The sequence below is a fragment of the Peromyscus maniculatus genome, chromosome 9, assembly GCF_049852395.1.
Source record: "Peromyscus maniculatus bairdii isolate BWxNUB_F1_BW_parent chromosome 9, HU_Pman_BW_mat_3.1, whole genome shotgun sequence".
Taxonomy (NCBI): Eukaryota; Metazoa; Chordata; class Mammalia; order Rodentia; family Cricetidae; genus Peromyscus; species Peromyscus maniculatus.
In genome coordinates, this window is record NC_134860.1 from 63,905,725 (window position 1) to 63,928,498 (window position 22,774).

The window sequence follows — 22,774 nt, forward strand, 5'->3', positions numbered from 1 at the left end:
ACAAAGCAACTGAGAGCAGGAAGGGTCTTTTCAGCTTACAATCCCAGGTTACCGTCCATCATTGTGGGGAAGTCAAGGCAGGGACCAATTTGCTGACTTCATTAGTATCCAGCAAGCGAGGAGAGAAAGGAAGGGTCCAGGGTCCCAATACTGTCCTTAAGGGTGCATCCTCAGTGACCTGACTTCCTCCCACTAGACCCTCCTTCATGACATCTCTACCACCTCCCGGTTAGCGCCATCGGCTAGGGACCAAGTCTTTAACATAGGAGTTTTGGGGAAACACTTCAAAACCACAGCACTATGGTCCAGGTACTTCTCTCTCATCAGGACCACAGCCTCCCGAGCCCCCTCAGGTTCCTAAGTCCCCTTCAGTACAGTCTCCTCAAAGCTGATAGAAACATCTTAGAAGCACCCCTCTGCCTCCACATATATGAAGAATGTCCATACAGTGTTCACCCTTTCTTCATCTTCATGTTGGGCTTTGCCTTTCCAAAAGGAAGTTATGGAGTCCTTCTTTCTTTTTTAGTTGTTTTCAAATTTTAATTTAATTTTATGTGTATGAGTGTTTTACTTGTGTGTACCATATGTGTACAGTGTGCCCTGAGAGGCCAGAAGATGGTCTTAGGTGCCCTGGAACTGGAATTGCTGACAGTTATGAGCAGCCATGTAAGTGCTGGGACTCAAACCCAGGTCTTCTACAAGAGCAGCCAGTGCTGTTAACCACTGACCAATCTCTCCAGCCCCAGGAGGCTCTCTCTTTGTTTGTAGTTTTCTCTCCCCAAACCACGCTAGTAGGAGGGCTCATATTTCAAGCTTATCGATTCACCAGCAGCCAGGCCCATCCAGTGAGCAGGCACCTCTCATTCATGGATCAGATGACTTAAAACGTGTATAAGCTTACAGCCTTAATCCGAACTTGTATATGGTTTCTCCAGACAGTAGGAAGTCAGGAAGTGAAGAAACTAAGAGCATCAAAGAAGACAGGATTTGAGATGAACTTTTGGTATGGTGGAGGAAGGCACGCTTCTTGTTTTGGCCTTGGATTTCTGTGGAACAAGTGTACAAGGCGGGGGAGGCCTCATAGCTGTTTGTGAGATGTGTTCCTCAGAAGCAATGGCGGGAGATGGAGAGAATAAAGCCAGGAAATAGAGGAAGCCAAGGGAGGCACATGGCTCTGTGTTGGTCTCCGTTGGGACTCCACCCCTTTCTGATGTCTAAGGAGCTGGTCACAAGAGCTTCAGGCTGTCTGTTCCAAGGAAGCATTATCATCTGGCTCCTGCCTCCATCCACCAGGATCTCCCAGGGGCCGAGGGCGTGAAAGTATAATTCTCAAATCATTCCCTGTGTTTCTGAGATGCCCGATGCACTGGATGCCAAAAGCTAGAGATGGGGGAGGGGGAGGCGAGCTGGGTTTCGGTACGACAGGTGGTGCAGCTGGGGGACTTGGGCGCTGCAGACACAGTTGGAGGAAAAGACTGGCTGAGGACGGGAGGCGCAGCCCACGACCTGCCAAAACAGCCAGTCCAAGCCCATCTTTTTCCAGGAATAGCTGAGGACACTTGTGTTTCATGACACTCTCCATTTTCAATCATTCACTAACACTTCTGACAACTGTTTACACATTGCCTATGAAGTTCAAGGCTCTGTGTCAAGCACTGTGCTGGTCTAAGCAATCTTGACTTGCACTCGGAAAGAATCAATCGCTTTCCTATAAGGTACATGCTCCTAGTGAAATTTCCTTCCCTCCCTCCCTCCCTCCCTCCCTCCCTCCCTCCCTCCCTCCCTCCCTCCCTCCCTCCCTCCCTCCCTCCCTCCTTCCCTCCCTCCCTCTCTCCCTCCCTCCCTCCCTCCTTCCCTCTCTCTCCCCTTCTCTCTCTGTGTGTCTCTGTCTCTCTCTCTGAATGGCTGGCCATGATTTCAGACACTTGAGCCTCCAAAACGGGAAGCCAGGGCTAATCTCCTTGTTAGGAGGCTTTTGGTTTATAATTCATCTTGGACCTCGTTTTCACAGTAATCAGCAGAAACGATGAGAGACAGTGTGTGCTTGGATCAGGATCGGGCAACCCTTCTCCCAGGACACAGTATACACAATGTATCCAGCCTGGCCTCCGGGGATAATAACAAACACATTGGTGGGCCTAGCGTCCTTTGAAGTTCTGACAGGGCATCCCTACCATGGGTGGCTGTGACTGGCTGGTGGCCCCTATCCAGCCTGTGTACCAGCAATGTGCCAGGGACAGGACCTATTTGAAGATGATGGGCAGATCAAAGGTGACTTTTCAAGATGAAGACAAGTCGGGCAGAGTGTGGCGGAAGGCTTACCCCCTCACTCCAGTCCTGAGACTTCTGGTGAGGTGGCCCAAGCCAGGCATGGTCAGCCCCTTCTGGATTCTGCAGAGCCCAGCCACTGAATGGATCCCCACAGCCTCTGGTGAACTGGACATGTCCCTGCTCTACTGATGAAGAGAGTGAGGCCAGGAGGTGGAATGACCATTAATGCCATGCCTCCTGACGCTTGTTCCCATGGCGAACACCACTGCCACCCTCCGGAAGCTGAACTAAAGAGCTGTCGATATAAGAGCAGCTTGCAGGGGGGTGAACCCATGAACAGCCACAGCCAGGAGTCCACAGACTGTGAGCTGAAGAGATCGCAGCAGGACACTGTGTCTGCCATGTCCCACCCACATGGGGTGAGAAACTGAGGCAGAGCAGGTGGAGAACAGAGATCCCAACACTTCCCCCTAAGTCTCTGCTCAGGACACCCCAGAGCTTGGGCAAACCTCAGTTTATCAGAGGTGGGAAGGCCACCCAGAGGTGTGAGGATTCTGCTTCTGACATTGTGACTGGGAGTGACTGGGAGAAAGAATGTCAGCCCCTCGGTTGAAGCCACAGGTGGTTTAGGCCACATTTCCACAGACCAGGTGGTGGGATAAGCAATTCCTTCTTCTCCTTCATCCACAGCCCTGAAGGTCCCAGGTCCCCGGAAGCCTCAGGTCCTGCCTGTCCGTCCCTCCTCAGAACTGTCCAGCTTCAAGTTGCTCTCTCTAAACAGGAAATGGTGCTGAGACTATTGACGCAGGAACAGTTAATTGACAATCCGTTTCCCTGAGGGGCTGCGTGGGTCCTTGATCGTTGCACAACTAATCTGACCATAAATCCAAATTAAGAAAGGAACTTCCTCCCTAAGCCCACGCCCTCCATCAAGTCACTGTTTGTTATGTCTCTTCTTCAGATCCACCCATTTGCATATCAAGATTTTACAGTGTCATTTCTGGGGCACTGTTCCACCTAATATTATTAATATAATGATCTCATGAGAATTTTGCCATCCTTGTCCTGGTCACTTATAATTTTAGTGACTGAAAAAGACTCCCACAAGGGGACCCCCAGGGGAAAAAAAAGCCGACTTTCTGCTCTGGTTCTCAGTCGACAGTCAGAGGAGAAAATAGCACACGATGTCAGGGAGCCTTCCTCCCCACACCAGCCAGGCAAGCAGCAGGTTCTTTTAAAACGCTAGTTAGATGTCTTCTAATTTACTTCTGACTGTCTATCCAAAGGCAGCATCAGTCCCCACAGGCTGAGGGCTCAGTCTCCAAGATGTGCCACCCCCACTACCAGCCTCGGGCCCAGGTCTGTTTTGCCTGTGCTTCCGATTGGTGAGCTACAGATCAGGCTTTCCAGAAACCTGTCTTTGGGATTAGTTCATTTGCTAGAAAATCCAGGGAAGCAATGCTGCTTAATGACTTATCATAAAGGGTATTACCAAAGATGGACTCCAAGATGGGCTTGGGGCACAGCAGGCAGTTTTCTGTGGACCTGACAGTTGTGAGCTGCCCAGTGTGGGTGCCAGGAGCCACCCAAGTTTTTTGGCATGTCATCCTCTAGCTATTTGGAAGCACTATAAACTCAGTCACTTGGGGTTTGGAAGATTCCTTATGTAGTAGACATGACTGATTACATCATTGGCCATTGGTAGCCTCTCAACCTTCAGCACCTCCTCCCTTCCTAAAGGTGTGTGTGTGTTCAACGCACGCGCGCGCGCACACACATGTTGAAAAAATCCCAACTCTCCCAAATTGTCTCTTGCTTTTTCTAGTGACCAGACACCTGGAGGCCAACCATCATTCACTTCATTAGCATACCAAGAGACGCTTTTGATACTATTGTGCAGCTTCTGAAGTGGTTATCAGTCCTGTGCCAAGAAAAGGGTGAAGAACAAAGACATATTTTGCAATAACACAAGGACACATTGTAACTGACCCAGTGTCTTCCCCCACCATTCTCCTGTTCAAGCTTGGTAAATAAACAGAAACCTCTTCCCATCTTTTGAAAAGTTTTCCTAACAGTAAGTTCCCAGAAGTTGGATTAGTAGGTCAAATGGTTGTAGACATTTTTTTTTTTAACTCTTAAAAAAAATCCCAGCCAAGAGGCTGAAGAGATGGCTCAGCAGTTAAGAGCACATCCTGCTCTTCGAGGACCCTGGTTTATTTCCTAGCACCCACATTAGGCAGTTCACAACTATCAGGTCTCAAGGGAACTCCATTTCCCCAAATTCTAGTGGTTAGACAACATCCAGAGTTCCTCGGGAACTTGTGAAGTCAGTTCCTCTCCATCAAAAGGAGCCGTTTCCGTTATCCTCAGCAGAAGGAGCAAATGGCTATCTGTGGTGCTATTGGCATGCCAAAGCTCATGCTGGCCTCCAGGCTCCCTCCATACCATAAGTACCTGCTACACACATCAGAGTTTATGCTAGCATCCTCACTGTCCTCATCTCCTTCACTACCCTGACTCCAGTTCTAAGGGATCCAGCATTTTCTTCTGGTCTCCATAGGTACCTGCATTTTCTTGTTCATACCCCACACAGACACACATGCATACCCATAATTTAAAAAAAAAACAGCTAAATTACTTCCCATGCATTATACTAATATATACTACATTATAGACTTTGAGCAAGTTTCCACACTCTTGTTAGGAATCTGTCCTGATCTCACCACTTCTGGAGGGAAGAACTTGCCAAGTGTCCTTCAATGTCCCTGTGGTCCTTCCACTCCTGAGGGCTGACAGTGTCATTTTTTTGCAGCTGGGAAAATCTAAAAATGGGCCTTCCAGGCACCAGCTCAAGGCCACCCTGCTAGTAGGAGTCAGGGCTAAGCCCACACTCCTTCCAAGGTCCCAGCACAGACCCTGCCTTATCATCAGGCCAGGGACACAGAAGACAGGCAGGCAGGCAGGTATCAGAAATCACAGAACATTATATGCAAGGCAGAGTGTCGGGGAGGGGGAGGCTGAAAGGTAAGGACTATGCCAGCAGGTTCAAAGAGGCGTCAGGAATAAGTGGCTTTTCATGCTTTTCAGGTAAGCTGTGGCACTGGACTATGCTGCCCGAGGTCATGGTGAGCAATTTAAGTGAAAAAATTAAAAATCGTTTATAAGTAGAGTTCAGGGCCCGGGTGGCAGATCACTGGGTCAGGTACTTGCTTGTGAGTGTGGGTTCCATCTGCTGGTAGGAAAGAGCATTCTCTACCCACAGGGAGGGCAGCAGAAATCCATGCTCCACGTCTGTGTGTCTCCAGCTCCCTGCGGATAGTCTAGGACTCTGTTATGGACTGAACTTTTGTACTCCATGCCCAGGAGGATTAAATTGGAGGTGAGATTTAAAGGAGGGACTTAAGGAGGAGTGACGTCATAGGGGTGGGTCATGCTCCCCTGTCTTGTAAGGACACAGCAGGAGAAGCAGGTATGTGAGTGTCCTGAACACCCAGTAGGAGGCCTGAGGAGAAACCCGCCATTGGCAGCACCTTGAACTCAGACTTCCAACCTCCAGTATGAGCCTCCCTTCTGTGGTCTTCCATATGGCAGTGGAGCTGACTTCCACCACTGCCCCCTACCCCTAGGACTAGCTTAGTGAGTCTTGCTCTCTGAAATCCAGAGCGACAGTGGTAAGTTTGGGTCAGGCCCTCCTGCATCATTGGAAGGCCAAACACCCAGCACAAATGCAGGCATTTTGTCCCCCAAATGGGGAAAAGCTGCCAGGAATTCTTCTTTGGTTCGTTGCTGTGTTCCCTTGGACATAGGGCCACACTGGGCCATGCAAGCCTTCATAATTGCATTATTGCCTGGGCTCCTTGCAGAACCCGTCGCAAGTGCTGGAGTCACCCTGACCATTCCCACCATGGACAAAGAGGGTGAGAGGACCCAACTGCATGCTGGTGTTGAGGGGATAATACGACACAGTGGTAGTGCATAAGGCCCAGCTGCATCTTTTGTCCCAAGGTATTTCACTGGAAAAACCCAAGTTAAATGATAAATTGACGTCCAGTTGCAGGACAAGTCTGGGCGGGACTAAACACAAAGCTCGGGCCCTATGTGTTTGCACTGGTCACACACAAAGGGAGGTTGGTCCTGCTTCTGTCCTGTACCTTGGGGTCAGGAGACACTAATGAAGTTGGAAAAAAACAATCCGCGTCACAGCTCTGTGATAGACTCCTCATTAACAGGGCTGAAAGAATATTGGGTTCTGCTTTTGTGCGCATGTACGGGTATACATGCGCATGTGCAAGAACGCACTTGGAGACCAAGTATCAACCTGGAGGTGGCGCCCCTTGGGTGCTCGCCACCTTGTTTTTTGGAGGCAAGGTCTCTCACTGGCCTCGAATTGACTGAAATTGACAGGAAATGAACTGTCAGTGAGGCCCAGCGTCCATTTGTCACCAGTGCCGGGTCTGCAGATTCAAGCCACCATGCTCAGATTTTTTCCGTAGGCCTGGAACTCAGGTCCACGTGCTTGCATAGTAAGTACCTGACCCAGGGAGCTGCACCCGGGGCCTGAACTCTGCTTATAAATGTTTTTTGTTTGTTTGTTTGCGTTTAAATTGCTCACCATGACCTCAGGCAGCATAGTCCAGTGCCACAGCTTACCTGAAAAGCCACTCATTCCTGACGCCTCTTTGGGCCTGCTGGCATGGTCATTACCTTTCCGCCTCCCCCTCCCCGACACTCTGCCTTGCATATAATGTTCTGTGATTTCTGATACCTGCCTGCCTGCCTGTCTTCTGTGTCCCTGGCCTGATGATAAGGCAGGGTCTGTGCTGGGACCTTGGAAGGAGTGTGGGCTTAGCCCTGACTCCTACTAGCAGGGTGGCCTTGAGCTGGTGCCTGGAAGGCCCACTTTTAGATTTTCCCAACTGTGAAAAAATGACTGTCAGCCCTCAGGAGTGGAAGAACCACAGGGACACTGAAGGACACTTGGCAAGTGCCTCCCTTCAGGACTTTTCTAAATTAAAAAAAAAAGGCAGATGCCCCATGCAGCTTTGTGAGGTGGAGGACAGCTGTGGCCTGGGGCCTTCCCTGCCCGGCAGCCAACCCTGTCCACACACCTCGCCACCTCCAGGATCTGCTTCACCTGAAAATGGGTGTCGCCGTTCCTACTTCCCCAAGCTTACAGAGAAGGGCAAAAGAGCAACTTCTAAAATCCAGGACTGTTTGACAGACAGCGGATGGTGATAACTGCCGTCTTCTTTCCTGCCTGGACTGACTACCCTGGCAGCAGATTCAGAGGAGAGAACCAGCAAGGGGCAGAACAGCCCAAGTCCCCCCTTGCTTTATGCTCCAGACAATCTCTTGGCATTCCGTCTCGGATAATTAAGAGGATGAATTTTGTCCTCTGCACCTCCCAGGGAAAGGCGGGTTGAAAGGGAAGTGCCATGATAGCTGTGTGGTCCTGTACAAAAATACAGGATTCAGGGCTGAAGGGTCGGCTCTATTGGTGAAGTTTTTGACTTACAAGCACCGAGGACCTGAGTTCAATCCCCGGTAACCACATGAAAATCAGGGCCTGTTGCCATGTAATCCCATCTGTAATCTGTTTGTAATCCCGGTGCTGGGAAAGTGGAGGCAGGAGGATTCCTGGGGCTCACTGGTCAGCCAGCCTAACCAAATTAGCAAGATCTAGGTTTCAGTGAGAGACCCTGTCTCAAAAAACAAGTCAGACGGTGCTTGAGGAATGACACCTGAAACTGACCTACACACACACACACACACACACACACACACACACACACACACACACGCACACACACACACACACGCACGAATCATGCATGTACAGGCGCGTGCACACACACATCTGATGAACATACGTTCCCCCCCCCATGCCCCATGTTCATGTCACTAAACATCCTGCCTGTCACACTCAAGGCCTTCACTGTTGTTAGTGCACTCTTGCTATGCTGGGGAATAGCTATCTGATCAGGACACATCTGGAGCACCCTGACTGAGCCTGAAGATGATGGTTTTATTCATGAACAGGACAGCTGACTGTGGCTAGGGAGCTGACTCAGAACTGAGTGTGGATGGAAGGCCAGGTGGAGCAAAACAAGTTATAAGAAACGGGCTTATTCGGGAGCCTGACCCTACTGCAGCCTGAGGCGGGCGCTTGTTCACACACTGACTATATATTGTCACAAAATAGCCACTAATTCATCAAGTAGGACCCAGCCATCAATACCAAGTCAGGTTCTGAAATTAAATAGCTGTGTGATTTCTACCGAGTACCCCAGCTCCAGCCGGGGTTTATGTTAGGGAGCTCACTATCTTCCGAACTTATTCTGCATCTGAGTGTGTCTGTTACAAAGTTCCCTCTCCACATTCAATCCCCCATCAGAGAGGTGTTCATACTGGGAACCCTGGAGCCACACTTCCAGAGTCCAAAGTCAGTCTCCCCTATCTCCTGGCCCTGCGATCTTGTGTGTGACTTACCCTTTTGCTTGCCTCAGTTTCCCCATTTGGAGCAAGCATGCGGATGCTAATGATATTTGAGGCTTATGTGGCAGGGTCTTTGGGATTCTTCGTCTTAGCATGGAAGGCACGCAGAAGAACGTTTGGCACACGGCGAAGACTCGGGGAGATGCCGGTTGTTATTGTTAGTCTGTGGTTTACTTTTCCACTTGTGAAAGTATAAAAGCTGAAGAATCATTAAAGCACATTAAAAGTAGATATGCCAGGGAGGGAGATAAATGAGCTGTTTGCATAAACACGTATTAAGAGAGTCACACTCGAGCAAGAATTGTTCCCTGTTGAGGACAGCAACCATCTGGAAGGAATTAGAGGGGGAGGGGCGGGTCATGAGCAGAGAACACTCGGTGACTGTTGGAAGGAGATAATTCACTCTGCTGTGCGTAAATGGTCCCAAAGGAAGGACATTGCTCTAGGCGTGGCCTGCGTGAGATGGGGCCTCGAAAATATTTGACCTCACAAACAGTGATCTGATTGGTCTACGTACCTAAACTATCTAGGCCATTCCAATGAACAAGCACATCACCTTGAAAAGGCTGCTTCTGTAACAGAATTATCAGAATAACATGGTGCCACATTCTGTCTGTGGAATGAGCAATAGGAAAACCGTGAGGTGTAGTGAAGTAGGGGTGTATTGAAACTGACTCTCTTAAACATCTATGCTGTAAGTATGAATTAGCATAATTTGGGGAGAGTCATTGACTATGATTTTATTGTATGGTTGGTTTTGGCTTTTGAGACAGAGGGGAGGTTGGTCTCACTCTGTAGGCCCAGGCTGGCCTATAATTTACTATGTAGCCTAGACTGGCTTCAAGCTCATGGCAACCCTCCTGCCTCAGCCACCTTTGTATTTGTTGCGAGCCACCACATCTGGTTATGGGATTTTTTTTTTAAGTCACAAAAATGTCTATATATCTTTTGCCTACTAAGCCAACTTCTGAGACTTTGTTGTTATAAAAATCTTAAGTGAGAAAGAAAGAGAGAGAGAAAGAAAGGGGGAAAAAAGAAAAAAAAGTCTGCAATTATTTGCTGAGATAATAGTGTGTCCCCAGAAACTCAATTTGCAGCCAACAAAATTGTAAGAGACTAAGAGAAAGATGATAAAATTCTTGTGAAATAATTATGATTATAGTATTAAATGAAAGACTCTGTAGGAATGGCATTGTAAGGCCTGAGTATGCAAATGATGGAGCTGGGAAAGCTAAGCACTGAGCAAACAGTGCTTTGAAGGAGGGTGTGGGCTTGGGGAGGAGCTTTGATGAAGGGTGTGGGCTTGGGGAGGAGCTTTGAAGGAGGGCGTGGGCTTGGGAGGAGATTTGAAGGAGGGCGTGGTCTTGGGGAGGAGCTTCTTTCTAATTTGGATTTGTATTCAGATTGGTTGTGCAATGATCAAAGATTCCCAGGGACTCCCTAGGAGGAGGAAAGGTAATTGTCAGCTGTCCCTATGTGGACATAGGCTTAGCTCCATTCCCTGGACAAAGAGAAAGACCTAGAGCCTCTAGGTACCAAAGAAGGGCCAGATGGGCAGGGCCTGGGGCCTTCAGGGCTGTGGATGAAGGAGAAGGAGTTGCTTATCCCGCCACCTGGTCTGTGGGAAAATGTGGCCTAAACCACCTGTGGCTTCAACTGAGGGGCTGGCACTTTCTGCCAGTCACTCCCAATTACAATCTCAGAAGCAGAATCCTTCCCACCTCTGATGAACTGAGCTTTGCCCAAGCTCTGGGGTGTCCTGAGCAGAGACTTAGGGGGAAGTGTTAGGATCTCTGTTCTCCACCTGCTCTGCCTCAGTTTCTTACCCCATGTGGGTGGGACATGGCAGACACAGTGTCCTGCTGTGATCTCTTCAGCTCACAGTCTGTGGACTCCTGGCTGTGGCTGTTCATGGGTTCATCCCCCTGCAAGCTGCTCTTATATCGACAGCTCTTTAGTTCACCTTCCGGAGGGTGGCAGTGGTGTTCGCCATGGGAACAAGTGTCAGGAGGCATGGCATTAATGGTCATTCCACCTCCTGGCCTCACTCTCTTCATCAGTAGAGCAGGGACATGTCCAGTTCACCAGAGGCTGTGGGGATCCATTCAGTGGCTGGGCTCTGCAGAATCCAGAAGGGGCTGACCATGCCTGGCTTGGGCCATCTCACCAGAAGTCTCAGGACCAAGATAAAGGAACTTTGCCAGGTTCCATCTGTCCATACTTTTGTTCATCCTTTAAGGTGTGATTGACGAACTAGAGCAAGGGCAGGTGGCAGGCAGCATGTCTGGAGGCTAAGCCTAGCCTTGAGAAAATGAATGAGGGAGGGTGGGTTTTAAGCAGAAAAGATCCTACGTATTAAAGGGATGATGTGTTTCTTTGAAATTCTGAAGGGCCACTTTGGAAAATGTATGGGTTCTACATTTTACCAAAGGGAAAGATCCATGGATAAGAATGCAAACTGTCATAACTAACTAGTAGTGGAGAGACTGAGCAGACACTTGGCAGAGTGACTGGCTTTCATGGTCAGAGCAATGGGGGAAGCTGAAGTAGGCCTCCAAGGCTTCACTCAATCAACTCCACACCCCAGAACCTTGTCTAAAGCAACTTGCGTTTTCCAAAAGGGTCCCTGTAGTGTGAATTATTGGAGCACAAACAAAATATCACCACAGGTCGCCACAAATGCTGTGTGATTCCGGGAACATCACAGACGGAGTACAGCAGCAGGTGATCCTGTGGCCCAAGAACCCTCAGCACCCATTTCCCTCTCTCCTCCCACAGCCAGAATTCTGTTCATGGTACTTGTGACGTCAGAATCAGAGACAGGAATCGAATCTTCCCACTGCTCCTTATTCACAGTGCTGGCAATCTGAGCAGATGGGATCCAGCCAGCAGCTCTCACAGGGACAAAACAGAACAGAGCCAGTCAGTCCTTCTGGGACTCAGGTGTCAACCCCTCTGCTTGCCGCTCTGCTCAGGTGTCAGCCATGTTCCTGAGACGCGTGGGGTCTGTGCCTCTCTGCTTACTCCATGTGTATTTCCCTCGTTCTGTGGCTGTGTGGGCTCAAGAACTTCTAGAAATGCTGAGTCAAGTTAGTTTCTGCTGGTTTCAACTTTGTATTCCTCCAAGGGAGTCTGGGTTGAGGTGGGGAGGTATCCCAGAACAAACAAACTCCCAGCAGTACTCGGATGCTGAGCTAGCCATCTGTGTGCGGGCTGCTTCCCTTTTTACCACATGGAGTGCAAGCGTGTCTCTATAATATCGAAGATAAGCATGCCTAGCAACACCCTCCTGTCTCCTAACCCTCCCGGCGCAGAGTCCTCACAGAGAAGTTGCACGCCTGTTTTCTTGTTTGACCAAGCTTTGCACTAAGTTCCTGGACCCCTGGCTTTCGAGATTTCCAGAGCAGAATGATCTCATCCTTCCTGCCCTAGTCCCACCATAGCCAATGTTTTCCTTTTCAGACTCCACCAAGCAGAGCAGTGGTCCCTAGATACCCCAGCACCCAGGAGACACCACGATGCTAGCATCCAGTGATGAGGATTTCTCCTCGGGCTATTTCATTACCAGGGAAAAGACCTCTACCCACAGGGAAATGTTGGGAGGGGCAGGGCTGGCTCGTTTTGCTGGGGATGAATGTAGGGAACCTATAAGGGTGGAAGGGGGCAGAGCAGGGGAAGGAACAGATCTGAGACTCCCCACTGCCCAGAGGTGCTGTTGCTGCAGCAGAAGGGGATGGGGCCTTAAACAGAGGAGGCCATGAAGCCAGCACTGTGGCTGTCAGCCTGGCTCTGCCTGTTGCCTCATAGGATTGCTTTAGGCAGCTCCAGAGAAGGCACAGAGGAAAGCCCAGTTCTGGGATAGCTCACGGGGGTAGGATTTGCTGTGCTACCCTGGGCCTCATTAACAGGTCTAGCTGTAAAAGGAGGTGCAATGGGATTGGCTTAGTCTGTTTGGGCCACTATAATGAAACACCTTAAACGGGATAATTTATGGGCAACAGAAATTTCTTGCCCATGGTTCTGGAGGCTGGAAGTCTAGGACCAAGGCCCCAGATGATTCAAGGCCTAATGGCACCTCTTGTATGTCCTGCTATGGGGACAGGGTGGACAGTTTCCTGGAGTTTCATGCACAAGTCATAATCATATTTGTGTTGTGGAATTCTGCCCACATGACCTAGTCACCTCCAAAAGGCCTCATCTCTTAATGTTATCACTGGCAATTAGGTTATTAAGTTCCCTGAGGTGCATGAGGAGAACTTTAGAAGATTTCTGGTACCTACTTCCTGAGATGGAAGGAATCATAACACACATACACTTTTTCTCAGTGTGTGCGTGCGTGTGCACATGCAACCAAGTTTAATTAGAGTTACTTACAGGGACATGGGTAAGCAGTATTTAGAGGAGCATGGCTGGCTAACCAGAGGCCACATCCCTGAAGAAAACATCTCCTTCTCCAGCAACCATTAACTGCCAATAGCTCTTCAAGGAGGATGGAGCCTCATGAACCCCTCTCTCCTCTGGGACAGAATGCTGACAGACCAGTCTTGTGTGGGTTCTGGGAATTCATGAGGACAAAGGCCCTCCCATACTTGGAAGACATGCGTGTACACTAACCCTTCCTCCTGCACTTACAATTCTTCCCACCCCCTCTTCCAGGATGTTCCCTAAGCTTTGGAGGGAATAACCAATATCTTAAGTTGAATTCCACAAAACCTATCCAATCCATGTCCAACATCTATCCAATGGGGGAAAAAACCCAGCCATTTCCTATGGATCAACTAACACATGATGTGTGTATTTGCTCAGCAGAGCACAAAGTAGGCTCCAACTTAGAGTGACTAGGAATCTTTGAAAGTCCCAAAGCCCACGTCCTGCCCAGTGTCAGCAATATGTACAGGTGATTATAGTGGCAGGTAGGTTTGGGGACCACTGTTAGCCTCCAAGATCGACTGAGGCACTCAGTATCAGCCATCCCTCCCTTTCATCCATCTTTTACTGAGCACATACTGTATGCCATAGGTTTGCCTGTTGCTGTCTGGACCTCCCCGCCCGACCCCTTCTCACTTCTCACCTCCTCCACAGTGTCCAGGCCTCGAAGCTCCCCAGATGACTTGAAGGCTCTGACTCGGAGTGTGAACCAGCTGAATGAGAGCTTCCGGGACATGCAGCTGCGGCTGCTGCAGCCTCCACTGCAAGCGGACCTGACAGAACAGGTGTGGAAGGTTCAGGATGCGCTGCAGAACCAGACAGACTCGCTGCTGGCCCTAGCAGGCTTGGTGCAGCGGCTGGAGGGTACGCTGTGGGGGCTGCACGCGCAGGCGGCACAGACAGAGCAAGCGGTGGCCCTGCTGCGTGACCGCACTGGACAGCAAAGTGACTCCGCGCAGCTGGAACTCTACCAGCTGCAGGTGGAGAGCAATCACAGCCAGCTCCTGCTGCAGCAGCATAAGGGCCTGCTGGATGGGCTGGCGCACCGGGTGGGCGTCCTGAGTGAGGAGCTGGCTGATGTGGGCAGCGCACTGCGTGGCCTCAACCACAGCCTGTCCTATGATGTGGCCCTGCACAGCACTCGGCTGCAGGACCTGCAGGTGCTGGTGAGCAATGCCAGTGCGGACACCCGCCGCATGAGGCTGGTGCACATGGACATGGAAATGCAACTTAAGCAGGAGATGGCCATGCTCAACATGGTGACCGAGGACCTTCGTCTCACGGACTGGGAACACTCCATTGCCCTGAGGAACATCACCCTTGCCAAAGGTACTTGAGTGACCCGATCCAGTCCATAGTGCCTCCTGCCTGCCCTTCCTGCTCAGGCCTCCCTACAAAGCTCATCCCAAGGACCCATCCCAGAGTGATAGATAGTTTAAGCTCACATCTTCACCTTTAAGTCTTACACTGTATGACCCTGGAATGTTCTGCCCAAATGAGTGGAGCTCCAAGGACTGGAGAATTCCAAACTTAAACCTGGCCTACTAGGCCGTTAGAAAAATATGTTTGTCCAGGTAGAGAACATTTGATTCATTTCCTGAATACAACTTGCATGTACTGGCACATGCCTGTAAGCCAGCACTCAGGAGAGGGAGGTGGGAAGATCAACAGATGGAGGCCAGGCTGGTCTATACAAGAAGAACCTGAGCATGAATGAGTGAAATTATTAATGAATGGGTTACTATTGCTCTGATGAAACACCATGACCAAAAGCAGATGGGAGAAGGAGTTTATTTGGCTTACACATCCTCATCATAGTCCATTATTGAAGGAAGTCGCGCGGGGGGGGGGGGGGGGGGGGGGCGCGGGGGACGGACACTTAAACAGAGCAGGAACCTGGAGGCAGGAGCTGATGCAGAGGCCATGGAGGGGTGCTGCTTATTAGCTTGCTCTCTGTGGCTTGCTTAGCCTGCTTTCTTATAGAACCCAAACCACCAGTACTGGGGTTGCACCATCCACAAGCCCTACAGGCTTGCCTCATCTTATGGAGGCATTTTTCTCAATGGGGACTCCCTTCTCTCCTATGATTCTATGTCGAACTGACAAAACTAGCCAGCCCACCCAACAACTGTTAGCCCAGAGACCCAGCTCCACTCCCTTCTGATGACCCAGCCTCTCCCCTGTCGGGGCTGTGCAATTTATAAAATCCTGGTTGGTCTGGCAGTCGGCACTGCTGAAACTGTCCTCTTTGGCATGCGTGCTGCATGTCGGTGCACCAAGGGCATGCCACACAGCATCTCTCAAGAGCAGCACCTCCCTGGGGATGTGTCACTGTCCCCTTGTGTGCTGGAGTGCGCACCGAGACCCAGGAAGCCTAAGTAGCCTGCCCGGGTTACAGGGCGGGGCGGGAGTAGAGCCGCGTTTGGGAGTCCATGCTTCTGTGAGTCCTGATTTGCGCTCTAGAGCGTCCCCTTCGGTCCTGTCTGCCTTCCACTTACACACAGAGGTAGATAGAACCACCTGCATCTCTCCAGTTCACTTTCAGCCCCGTGTCCTCTCTTCATCATGCTATAGTCCCTCCTCTGAGCTGCCACAGTGACCAGAGGAGGCTATAATCACCCTAGGGGCCTTCAGCAGCGCATATCCAGAGCGCACTTGTATGTGTTCATGCTTTTCGATACTACTGTTGGAGTGGCCTTCCTATCATAGTTCTATCTAATTCCTCTCTAATTCATTCCTCTCTAAACACACATGTACACATTCATGCACACACATGCGCATGCATGCCTATACAGACATTTATAAACACAAAAAAACACCTGAATGTATAGTTCACATGCACAGACACATTCACAAACACAGATACCTGCATACATAACTCACATGTGTTTATACATATGTACACAGACAACTACATACGTAACTCACATGTACTACATGCATAGGTATATACATGCACAAGCACACATACAGACACCTCCATGCATAATTCAGGAGCATACACACATTCATATGCACAAACACCTGCATACAATTCACATGGATATGTTCACATATAAACAGACACACACACATATATATGAATGAATAATTCATAGGTACACACATATGCACATATACACAGATACTTACATGCATAACTCACATGTATGCACACATGCAGACAGACACCTATACAACACCCTCCCCTTTGCTCTCTTCTGGCTCAGAATCTGCAAATACTCAAGTGCAAGTCTTTTTCAAAGATGAGAGCATTTACATTGTCCTCGGGCTTGCCCCAAATGGTTTTCATTCTCTCACTTTGCTGTGCGGTTTTCTGTGGATTTTGACTCCAGTTCACCTTTCAGGGACATTCAGCAGAGCACTGTTTGGTTTTTCTGCTTTGGATTTTTCAGCATCAATGAGGTCTGTCAAAACCTGTCTGTGGGATGTATAGGCACAGAGAACAGAGGTTATCAGAGAGGGAGGTATCCCTGGAGGAGGAAGGAAAATCAGAGAGGGGAGACATGCCAGAAGTCACTGGGACAGTAAGCCTCGAGGCAGGCCACCCAGCTGTACGCAGATGGCTGAAATGCAAGCCTTCTAAAATTCTTTGGGATGGGACTAGGCCTCTAAAATCATCTGGTCTAATCCTCCTGTATCATAGTGGAGAGCCACAGGGTCCTGAGAGGGGAAGTGACTTATCCAAGTCAAATGTCAAGCCAGACGTAGAAAGCACACCTCTTGACTAATGAGAACAAGTTTTCAAAGCAGCTTCATCTGGCAGCTGCTTTATTTTCGACAGAAAACGCCATCTAGTGGATAGAGGAGGGAGTCCTTCTCAGAGTGTGGCACTAAGGAGTCGGGGCTGGGCTCTAGGTCCGCCGAGGGGACTCTGGCTTCCAGTTAATAGAAGTGGACCATTACTGTAAATGGAGCCACTTGTGAAACAAGTGTATCTGACGTAGGAGGATTGGGGTAGGTGTAAAGGTCCAGGGTGGGTTATATGACCCTCTGTCCTCCCACCCTCTTCAAAATGAATGCAGGATCCTCTGAGAAAGTGAGTAGATAGATGGATGCATCCTGTCCCCATTCCTTTGCCCTCGAGGGTCTCTCCAGCAGGGATGCCCCTGGACCTCGTGGACATGCTGTTCTCCTGGCTGTGGAATGGAGCTGGCAGTCTCTTCCCTGTCCTTGTCTTAGTTCAGGATGTTTTGAATGAGGAAGGAGACACCCTGCTCTTATGTTGTAGAAAGAGTAGATGCCCAGGGCTCTGTAGTTTTGGAAATGGAAGCAGAGCAGTCAGTGGCCGGGTCCATGTGGGCTCAGAAAGTAGACAGACCTTGTCCCAACCCCTCCACACTGTGCTCTACCTCAGAAAATGAAAAGACACAGACTGTAAAAATCTGAGAAGTAAAAAGGCTAACGTGAGCAAGGCTGGCCATAACTAAGGCTGAAACTACATATACTGCCCAGAAGTCACCTCAGAATGCCAGCTGTGGGTTGGCACAGTTGTAGAGGGCTCAGTTCTTGGAGCCCAGCGTCCCTGGCAGGGAGAGATGAAGAGTGTCATGGGGTGAAGTGTATGGGGTGGGTGGAATCTAGCAACAGATTTGTGTTGGGTTTCCTTTGCTGCAGAGTTTGACCTGGAGGGGAGACTTCTGGATTCAGGATGGGGATGGGGTACAGGGTGGGAGTGATGGAACTCATTTGAATCTTATCCCTGCCTTTCATGGACGGTGTAATTCTTGATAAAAACAGGTTTCACATCTTGATCCTGTTATCTGAAAATTGGAATCAAAAATAAGATGATGCCTAACAACTCCAGCTTTCCTTAAATGCTTTATGTAACCCGTGAATTTAAAAGATGTTGACCACTTTTTCCTTGCTCTTGTGCCATTGTGTTGTTAATAGCTGTCAGCTTTGGTTAAGGTCGGAGGACAGTGCCAACTTTCGGAATGTATCAGTACATCTCGATCTTGGCAGCCAGGTTGTTTTGTATGTATTAACACCCTGTGACCTCAGATACTCATTTATTTGTGCAAATATTGATTGTGCAAGACACTGGTCTGCTGTGAGCCTACATGTTTTGGTTTCCTGGGAGAACACCACAGACTGGTGTTCTAAAAATAGCAGTTTATTGTCTAGAGGCATCCATAGGGTCTCATCACTCTGAAACTCAGAGGGAGGGTCCTTCCTGTGTCTTCTGAACTTCTGGTGGCCAGGGCAGTCTGGGTCTTCAGATGCCTCATTCCCATCTCTGCTTCCCTTGTCCTGTGTCTCTGTCTATTTACAGGACTCTGGTCACAAGATTAGGGTCCAACCCACTCCAGTATGACCTTAACTAATCACATCTGTAGAAACCCCATGTCCCAAGAAAGGTGAGGAGGTTCTGGGGATGGATGAGTTGGGAGCACTACTCAGCCGGTAGAGCAAGGGGTGAGTGCTTGCAGCCTGGGTTCCCACAGCAGGGCCAGGTATACAGGATGCTGCTGGGAAGTAGAAAAGAAAAAGAAAAAAAAAAAAAAAAGAACACAGGGCAAGCAGGGCAAGGCTGTGTGAGGGCTGCATCAAAATACCCCAGGTCTGCCTCTCCAGCTTATGCCTGTTCCAGCAAGAACCATGGGACCGAGAAAGGCCACCAACCAAGTGACAAGAAGCAGCCCCAGCTTGTAGACATAGGAAGTTGACAGGGAGGACTCACCAGCCTGGGAACCGCAGGTGCCAGAATGAATGGCAGGAAGGTGGGAAGGGTAGGATGTCTGGCCTCATGGGTGTGGCAGAAAGGCTAAGTGCCGATAGACCTGGACTGAAAGCTTGGCTCCTTCACCAGCTGGCTGCCTGTGTGGCCTCAGACAAGTAACTTCAACACATGGCAGAGGGATGGAGACTGAATTCAGTCACGTATGCTTGAATCTCGGCCACACTGCAGCCTCTCCTGGAAGGAAGCCCCACTCACTAGCAATTAGAGACGTATCCTCCACCCAGGTGCCCAGCTGGAAACCCGAGCTTAGCTTGGCCTTCTCCACTGCTTCCCCAGGGAGAGCCAAAGGCTGTCCTACTTTCTAAACAGCCTGGCCATTCCCGCATGTCTCTGAAGGCCACTTTCCTAACCCAGGGCTCTTCCACCTGAGTGGACCGCAGCCTCTGCCTCCCTGCCTCTCACCTTCCTCCCGTCCTTTCCTCTCTCACACACAGCCCACCCATCTTCCTCATGTACAGACCTGATGGGGCTCTCCTACCAGACCCCTTCCAAGGCTTCTAGTTCTCCCCTGTCAGGGTCAAGTCCAGCACCTGGGCTCCCAATACCCCCACTTTCCCAGCCCACTGAGCCCCTCCTGCTCGGTTCACCGGGGCTTACACAGCTGCATCCGTGCCTTAAGCTCCTGTGGGGACTGCTCCCTCTGCACAGAACTCTCCACTCTGTCTTGCTCAGCCCTGACCACTGAAATGGAGGCTGGGGGACTTAGACCACGGGCATTTCTTTCTTTTCAGTTCTGAAAGCTAGAAGACTGAGTTTGGGGTACTCGAGCAGTTGGGTTCAGTGGAGGGCTTCCTTTCCTGGTGTATAGATGACTACTTGTTTATTGTATTCCGCCAGACAGGAGATGGGAGCTTGTGATGTAGCCCAGGCTGGCCCTGAGCTCACCGTCCTTCTACCTCTGCCTCCTGAGGAAGTACTAGGGCTACAGGTGTGCACTACCAGAACCAACCTTCCTCACTTTATAAAGCCACTAATCCCATCGAGGAGGGCCCCATCCTCATGACCTCATATAAACCCAGCCCCCTTCTCCAGCCCCACCTTTCCAAGCCATAACCTTGGGGGTAAGAATTTCAACATATGGATTTGAGAGAGGCAGTAATAGCCCCGAATACCCTTCACTCTTCTTAGCACTCACCTATGTCTTCTTGAGATTTCATGGAACCTCCCCTGGTGCCCCCCCAAAGCTGAGTAGCTGGCATCTATGTGCTTCCAATGAAGAATTCTGGCTCTTCCTCTCATCACGGGCTTTCTAACCTCCTAATCTTCTTGTTGTCATTTTTCAGGGCCACCGGGACCCAAAGGTGACCAGGGTAATGAAGGGAAGGAGGGAAAGCCAGGTACCCCTGGATTCCCTGGACTTCGAGGTAATGGGGTACCCTGCAAGGGACTGGGGGAGTGTTTCAAGTCCATCCCTGACCCTCTCTTTCTTGGGATAAGAGACTTCCATTGTTCTTCCACTGGGTGACTAAGAGGTTGTCAATCTAACCATGGAACAGGCCACGTGCTTTTCCCTAAGAAGTACCAGGATCTTAAAGGAAGAACATACAAGGGTCCCCAGATTCCCAAGGCACTGCCTGCATAGGAATCAGGGTTCACATGGCCAGGACCTTCGAGTGAAGGTGTTCTATGATGCTAGGGGCCCGACACTCTCCTGCCCCATCTCACTTCCTGATATCCGATTCCCCGTGGCTGGTGGGGGGTGGGATTTAGGACCTTCTAGAAAGATTATATTCTTCTTAGGCTCATAGTCCGTAGGCAACATTCCTCTGAGTGAAGAGGCTTCAAAATGATGCAGGAAGAAGAAGCCTCGTGGGGAAGGTTCTGGTTGTTTCTTTCAGGAATTATTCCTGCCCAATCTCTAGGTACATTACAGACAATAGAGAGAAGATGGGCAGGGCAGGGCAGGGGAGGTCTCCAGCCTGACCTCCATTCTGTCCTCAGCTCCACGGCTGAGGATGCCCTGAGGCTCTCAGGACCATGGAGTCACTTTTCCTGCCTCATGAATCATAGGGTGGGGAGCTTTGGGCACATCTCACATTAGGCTCAGCGATCAGTTGCCACAGGACTCTTAGACTCTGGGAAAAGATGCATCATGTCAAGAAGGGAATGAAGACATCCCATCAATTTCTTTGACGTCCTCACACCCTTGGGAGGCCACTGTCCTCCCCCAGTCATTTGATATTAGCCCTGGGGTAGTAACTGGGAGATAGGTTTCTTGTGCTGTGGAAAAAAAGCTCAATGAAAACCAGCTTGTTCTCCAAGCAGGAAAGAACAATTAGGCAGTTGATTAAGAGAGCTGTGTTCTGCAGCGATGACTAGACTTGGGTCAGGACTCTTGGGGGCCTTGGGCTCTTGCCCCATAAAATTGTTTGTTGATTCTGGCTCACCATGGTGCATTCAGTGCAGGCTGCAGCCACGGGGTCTGATGGCCAAGAACCTGGAACACGAGGCCTAACAGGGTGGCAGGCTATGCGCCCATTGACTGGTGTTGGGGACATCCTCATAGTTTTGGCTCTTTGTTTGTGAAAAGAAAGGGGGTGTTTTGTTTTTCTTTGAATAGGTTGAGGCATTATCTCACCCTCCTCTCACCCATTAATGCTGTCCCCATAGCATTCCCTCCCTACGGACCAATGAGCCTCTTAGCCTAAAGTATGACAAGATGTTGACCAATCATGAACTTCCTGTAAGAAAGAACAAGACTCCGATCCTGACTCCAAAGCCCTTTGCTGTGTGTGTGCCCAAGTGGTTTACCATCTGTGAGCCTCAGTTTCCTTATCTGTAGTATGGATGAAATAATACCTTCATGCATGTCACACAGAAAATAATCCAAACGATGTTTTTGGGAATTTAGAAGTCCAGCATGCTTATGGGTATCTGAATGGGACTGGCTACCCACTCAGTACCATCTGCTCACAGCACTACTAGGCCTTTCAAGGATGAAGGGCCAGGGAAGGGTGATAAAGGTGCACACGGGGATGCTCTGAGCTGACCTGCAGGATGCCAAGCGAGAGGAAGCAAAGGCTATTGAAGACCAAGTTCACATTCATCATTAAACCAGACAGTGGCATCTAAGGGACCTTTCAGTTCTGAGTCTGCAGCTCCACCCTTGTCTCTTCTCACCCCAGGTCTGCCCGGAGAGAGAGGTACCCCAGGACTGCCTGGTCCCAAGGGTGACGATGGGAAACTAGGGGCCACAGGCCCCATGGGCATGCGTGGATTCAAAGGTAATACTGAAGTTTGCCTCACCCTGGAGCCTCACTTACCTCCAGTCCTTGAGCAGCCTGGGAGCGCTGGAGTGGGTGGACCAGGAGTCACACTCAGCCTCTGCCAACTAACAGAGCACTCCCTCCTCCCCCCTGCTCTCTCTCTCTCTCTCTCTCTCTCTCTCTCTCTCTCTCTCTCTCTCTCTCTCTCTCTCTGTGTGTGTGTGTGCATGTGTGAGTGTGCGCACACATGCACACAGGTTTCAGCCCAGAGATAGAAGCAAGGGAGGCTAGTGAGCGGTCTCTTAGAACAAAACTAGGCTGCAAGTCCATATCACTCCTCCTCACTAGTCATACCTGACTCTCCTTCTGCAAGACTCTTCATGCTTCTCCCAGTGCTTACAACTTTACTTCGTTTCTCAAGTTTACTTTGCCAACACTGTTTCTTCTGATATTTTTGTTTTCTTCTTTCTGTGGCTAGTCCCCTTGCTCATTTTTAGGGGAACCTACTTCAGAGTCAGTCTCCTATGGCCCCTTTTTCATTCAGGATTGCCAGATTGGCCAGGTGTGTCAATGCACACCTTAAATCCCAGTACTTGGCAAGTAGAGGCCGGTGGATCTCTGTCATTCCAAG

General features: G+C 49.9%; 1 protein-coding gene across 2 annotated transcripts in view; it reads left to right on the forward strand.

The window, feature by feature from the left end:
* Positions 1-22,774, forward strand: part of Scara5 (scavenger receptor class A member 5) — a 93,043-nt gene that overhangs the window by 48,076 nt on the left and 22,193 nt on the right. The window contains exons 1-4 of one of the 2 annotated variants that reach the window (XM_076545230.1): positions 9,341-9,460; positions 13,849-14,523; positions 20,221-20,301; positions 22,063-22,161. In XM_076545230.1, coding sequence (XP_076401345.1) covers positions 13,929-14,523; positions 20,221-20,301; positions 22,063-22,161 — 775 coding nt within the window. In that variant the 5' untranslated portion in view covers positions 9,341-9,460; positions 13,849-13,928. Of the gene's footprint in view, positions 1-9,340; positions 9,461-13,848; positions 14,524-20,220; positions 20,302-22,062; positions 22,162-22,774 lie in introns of those variants that run through there. The other variant, XM_006988777.4, reaches the window with a different exon arrangement.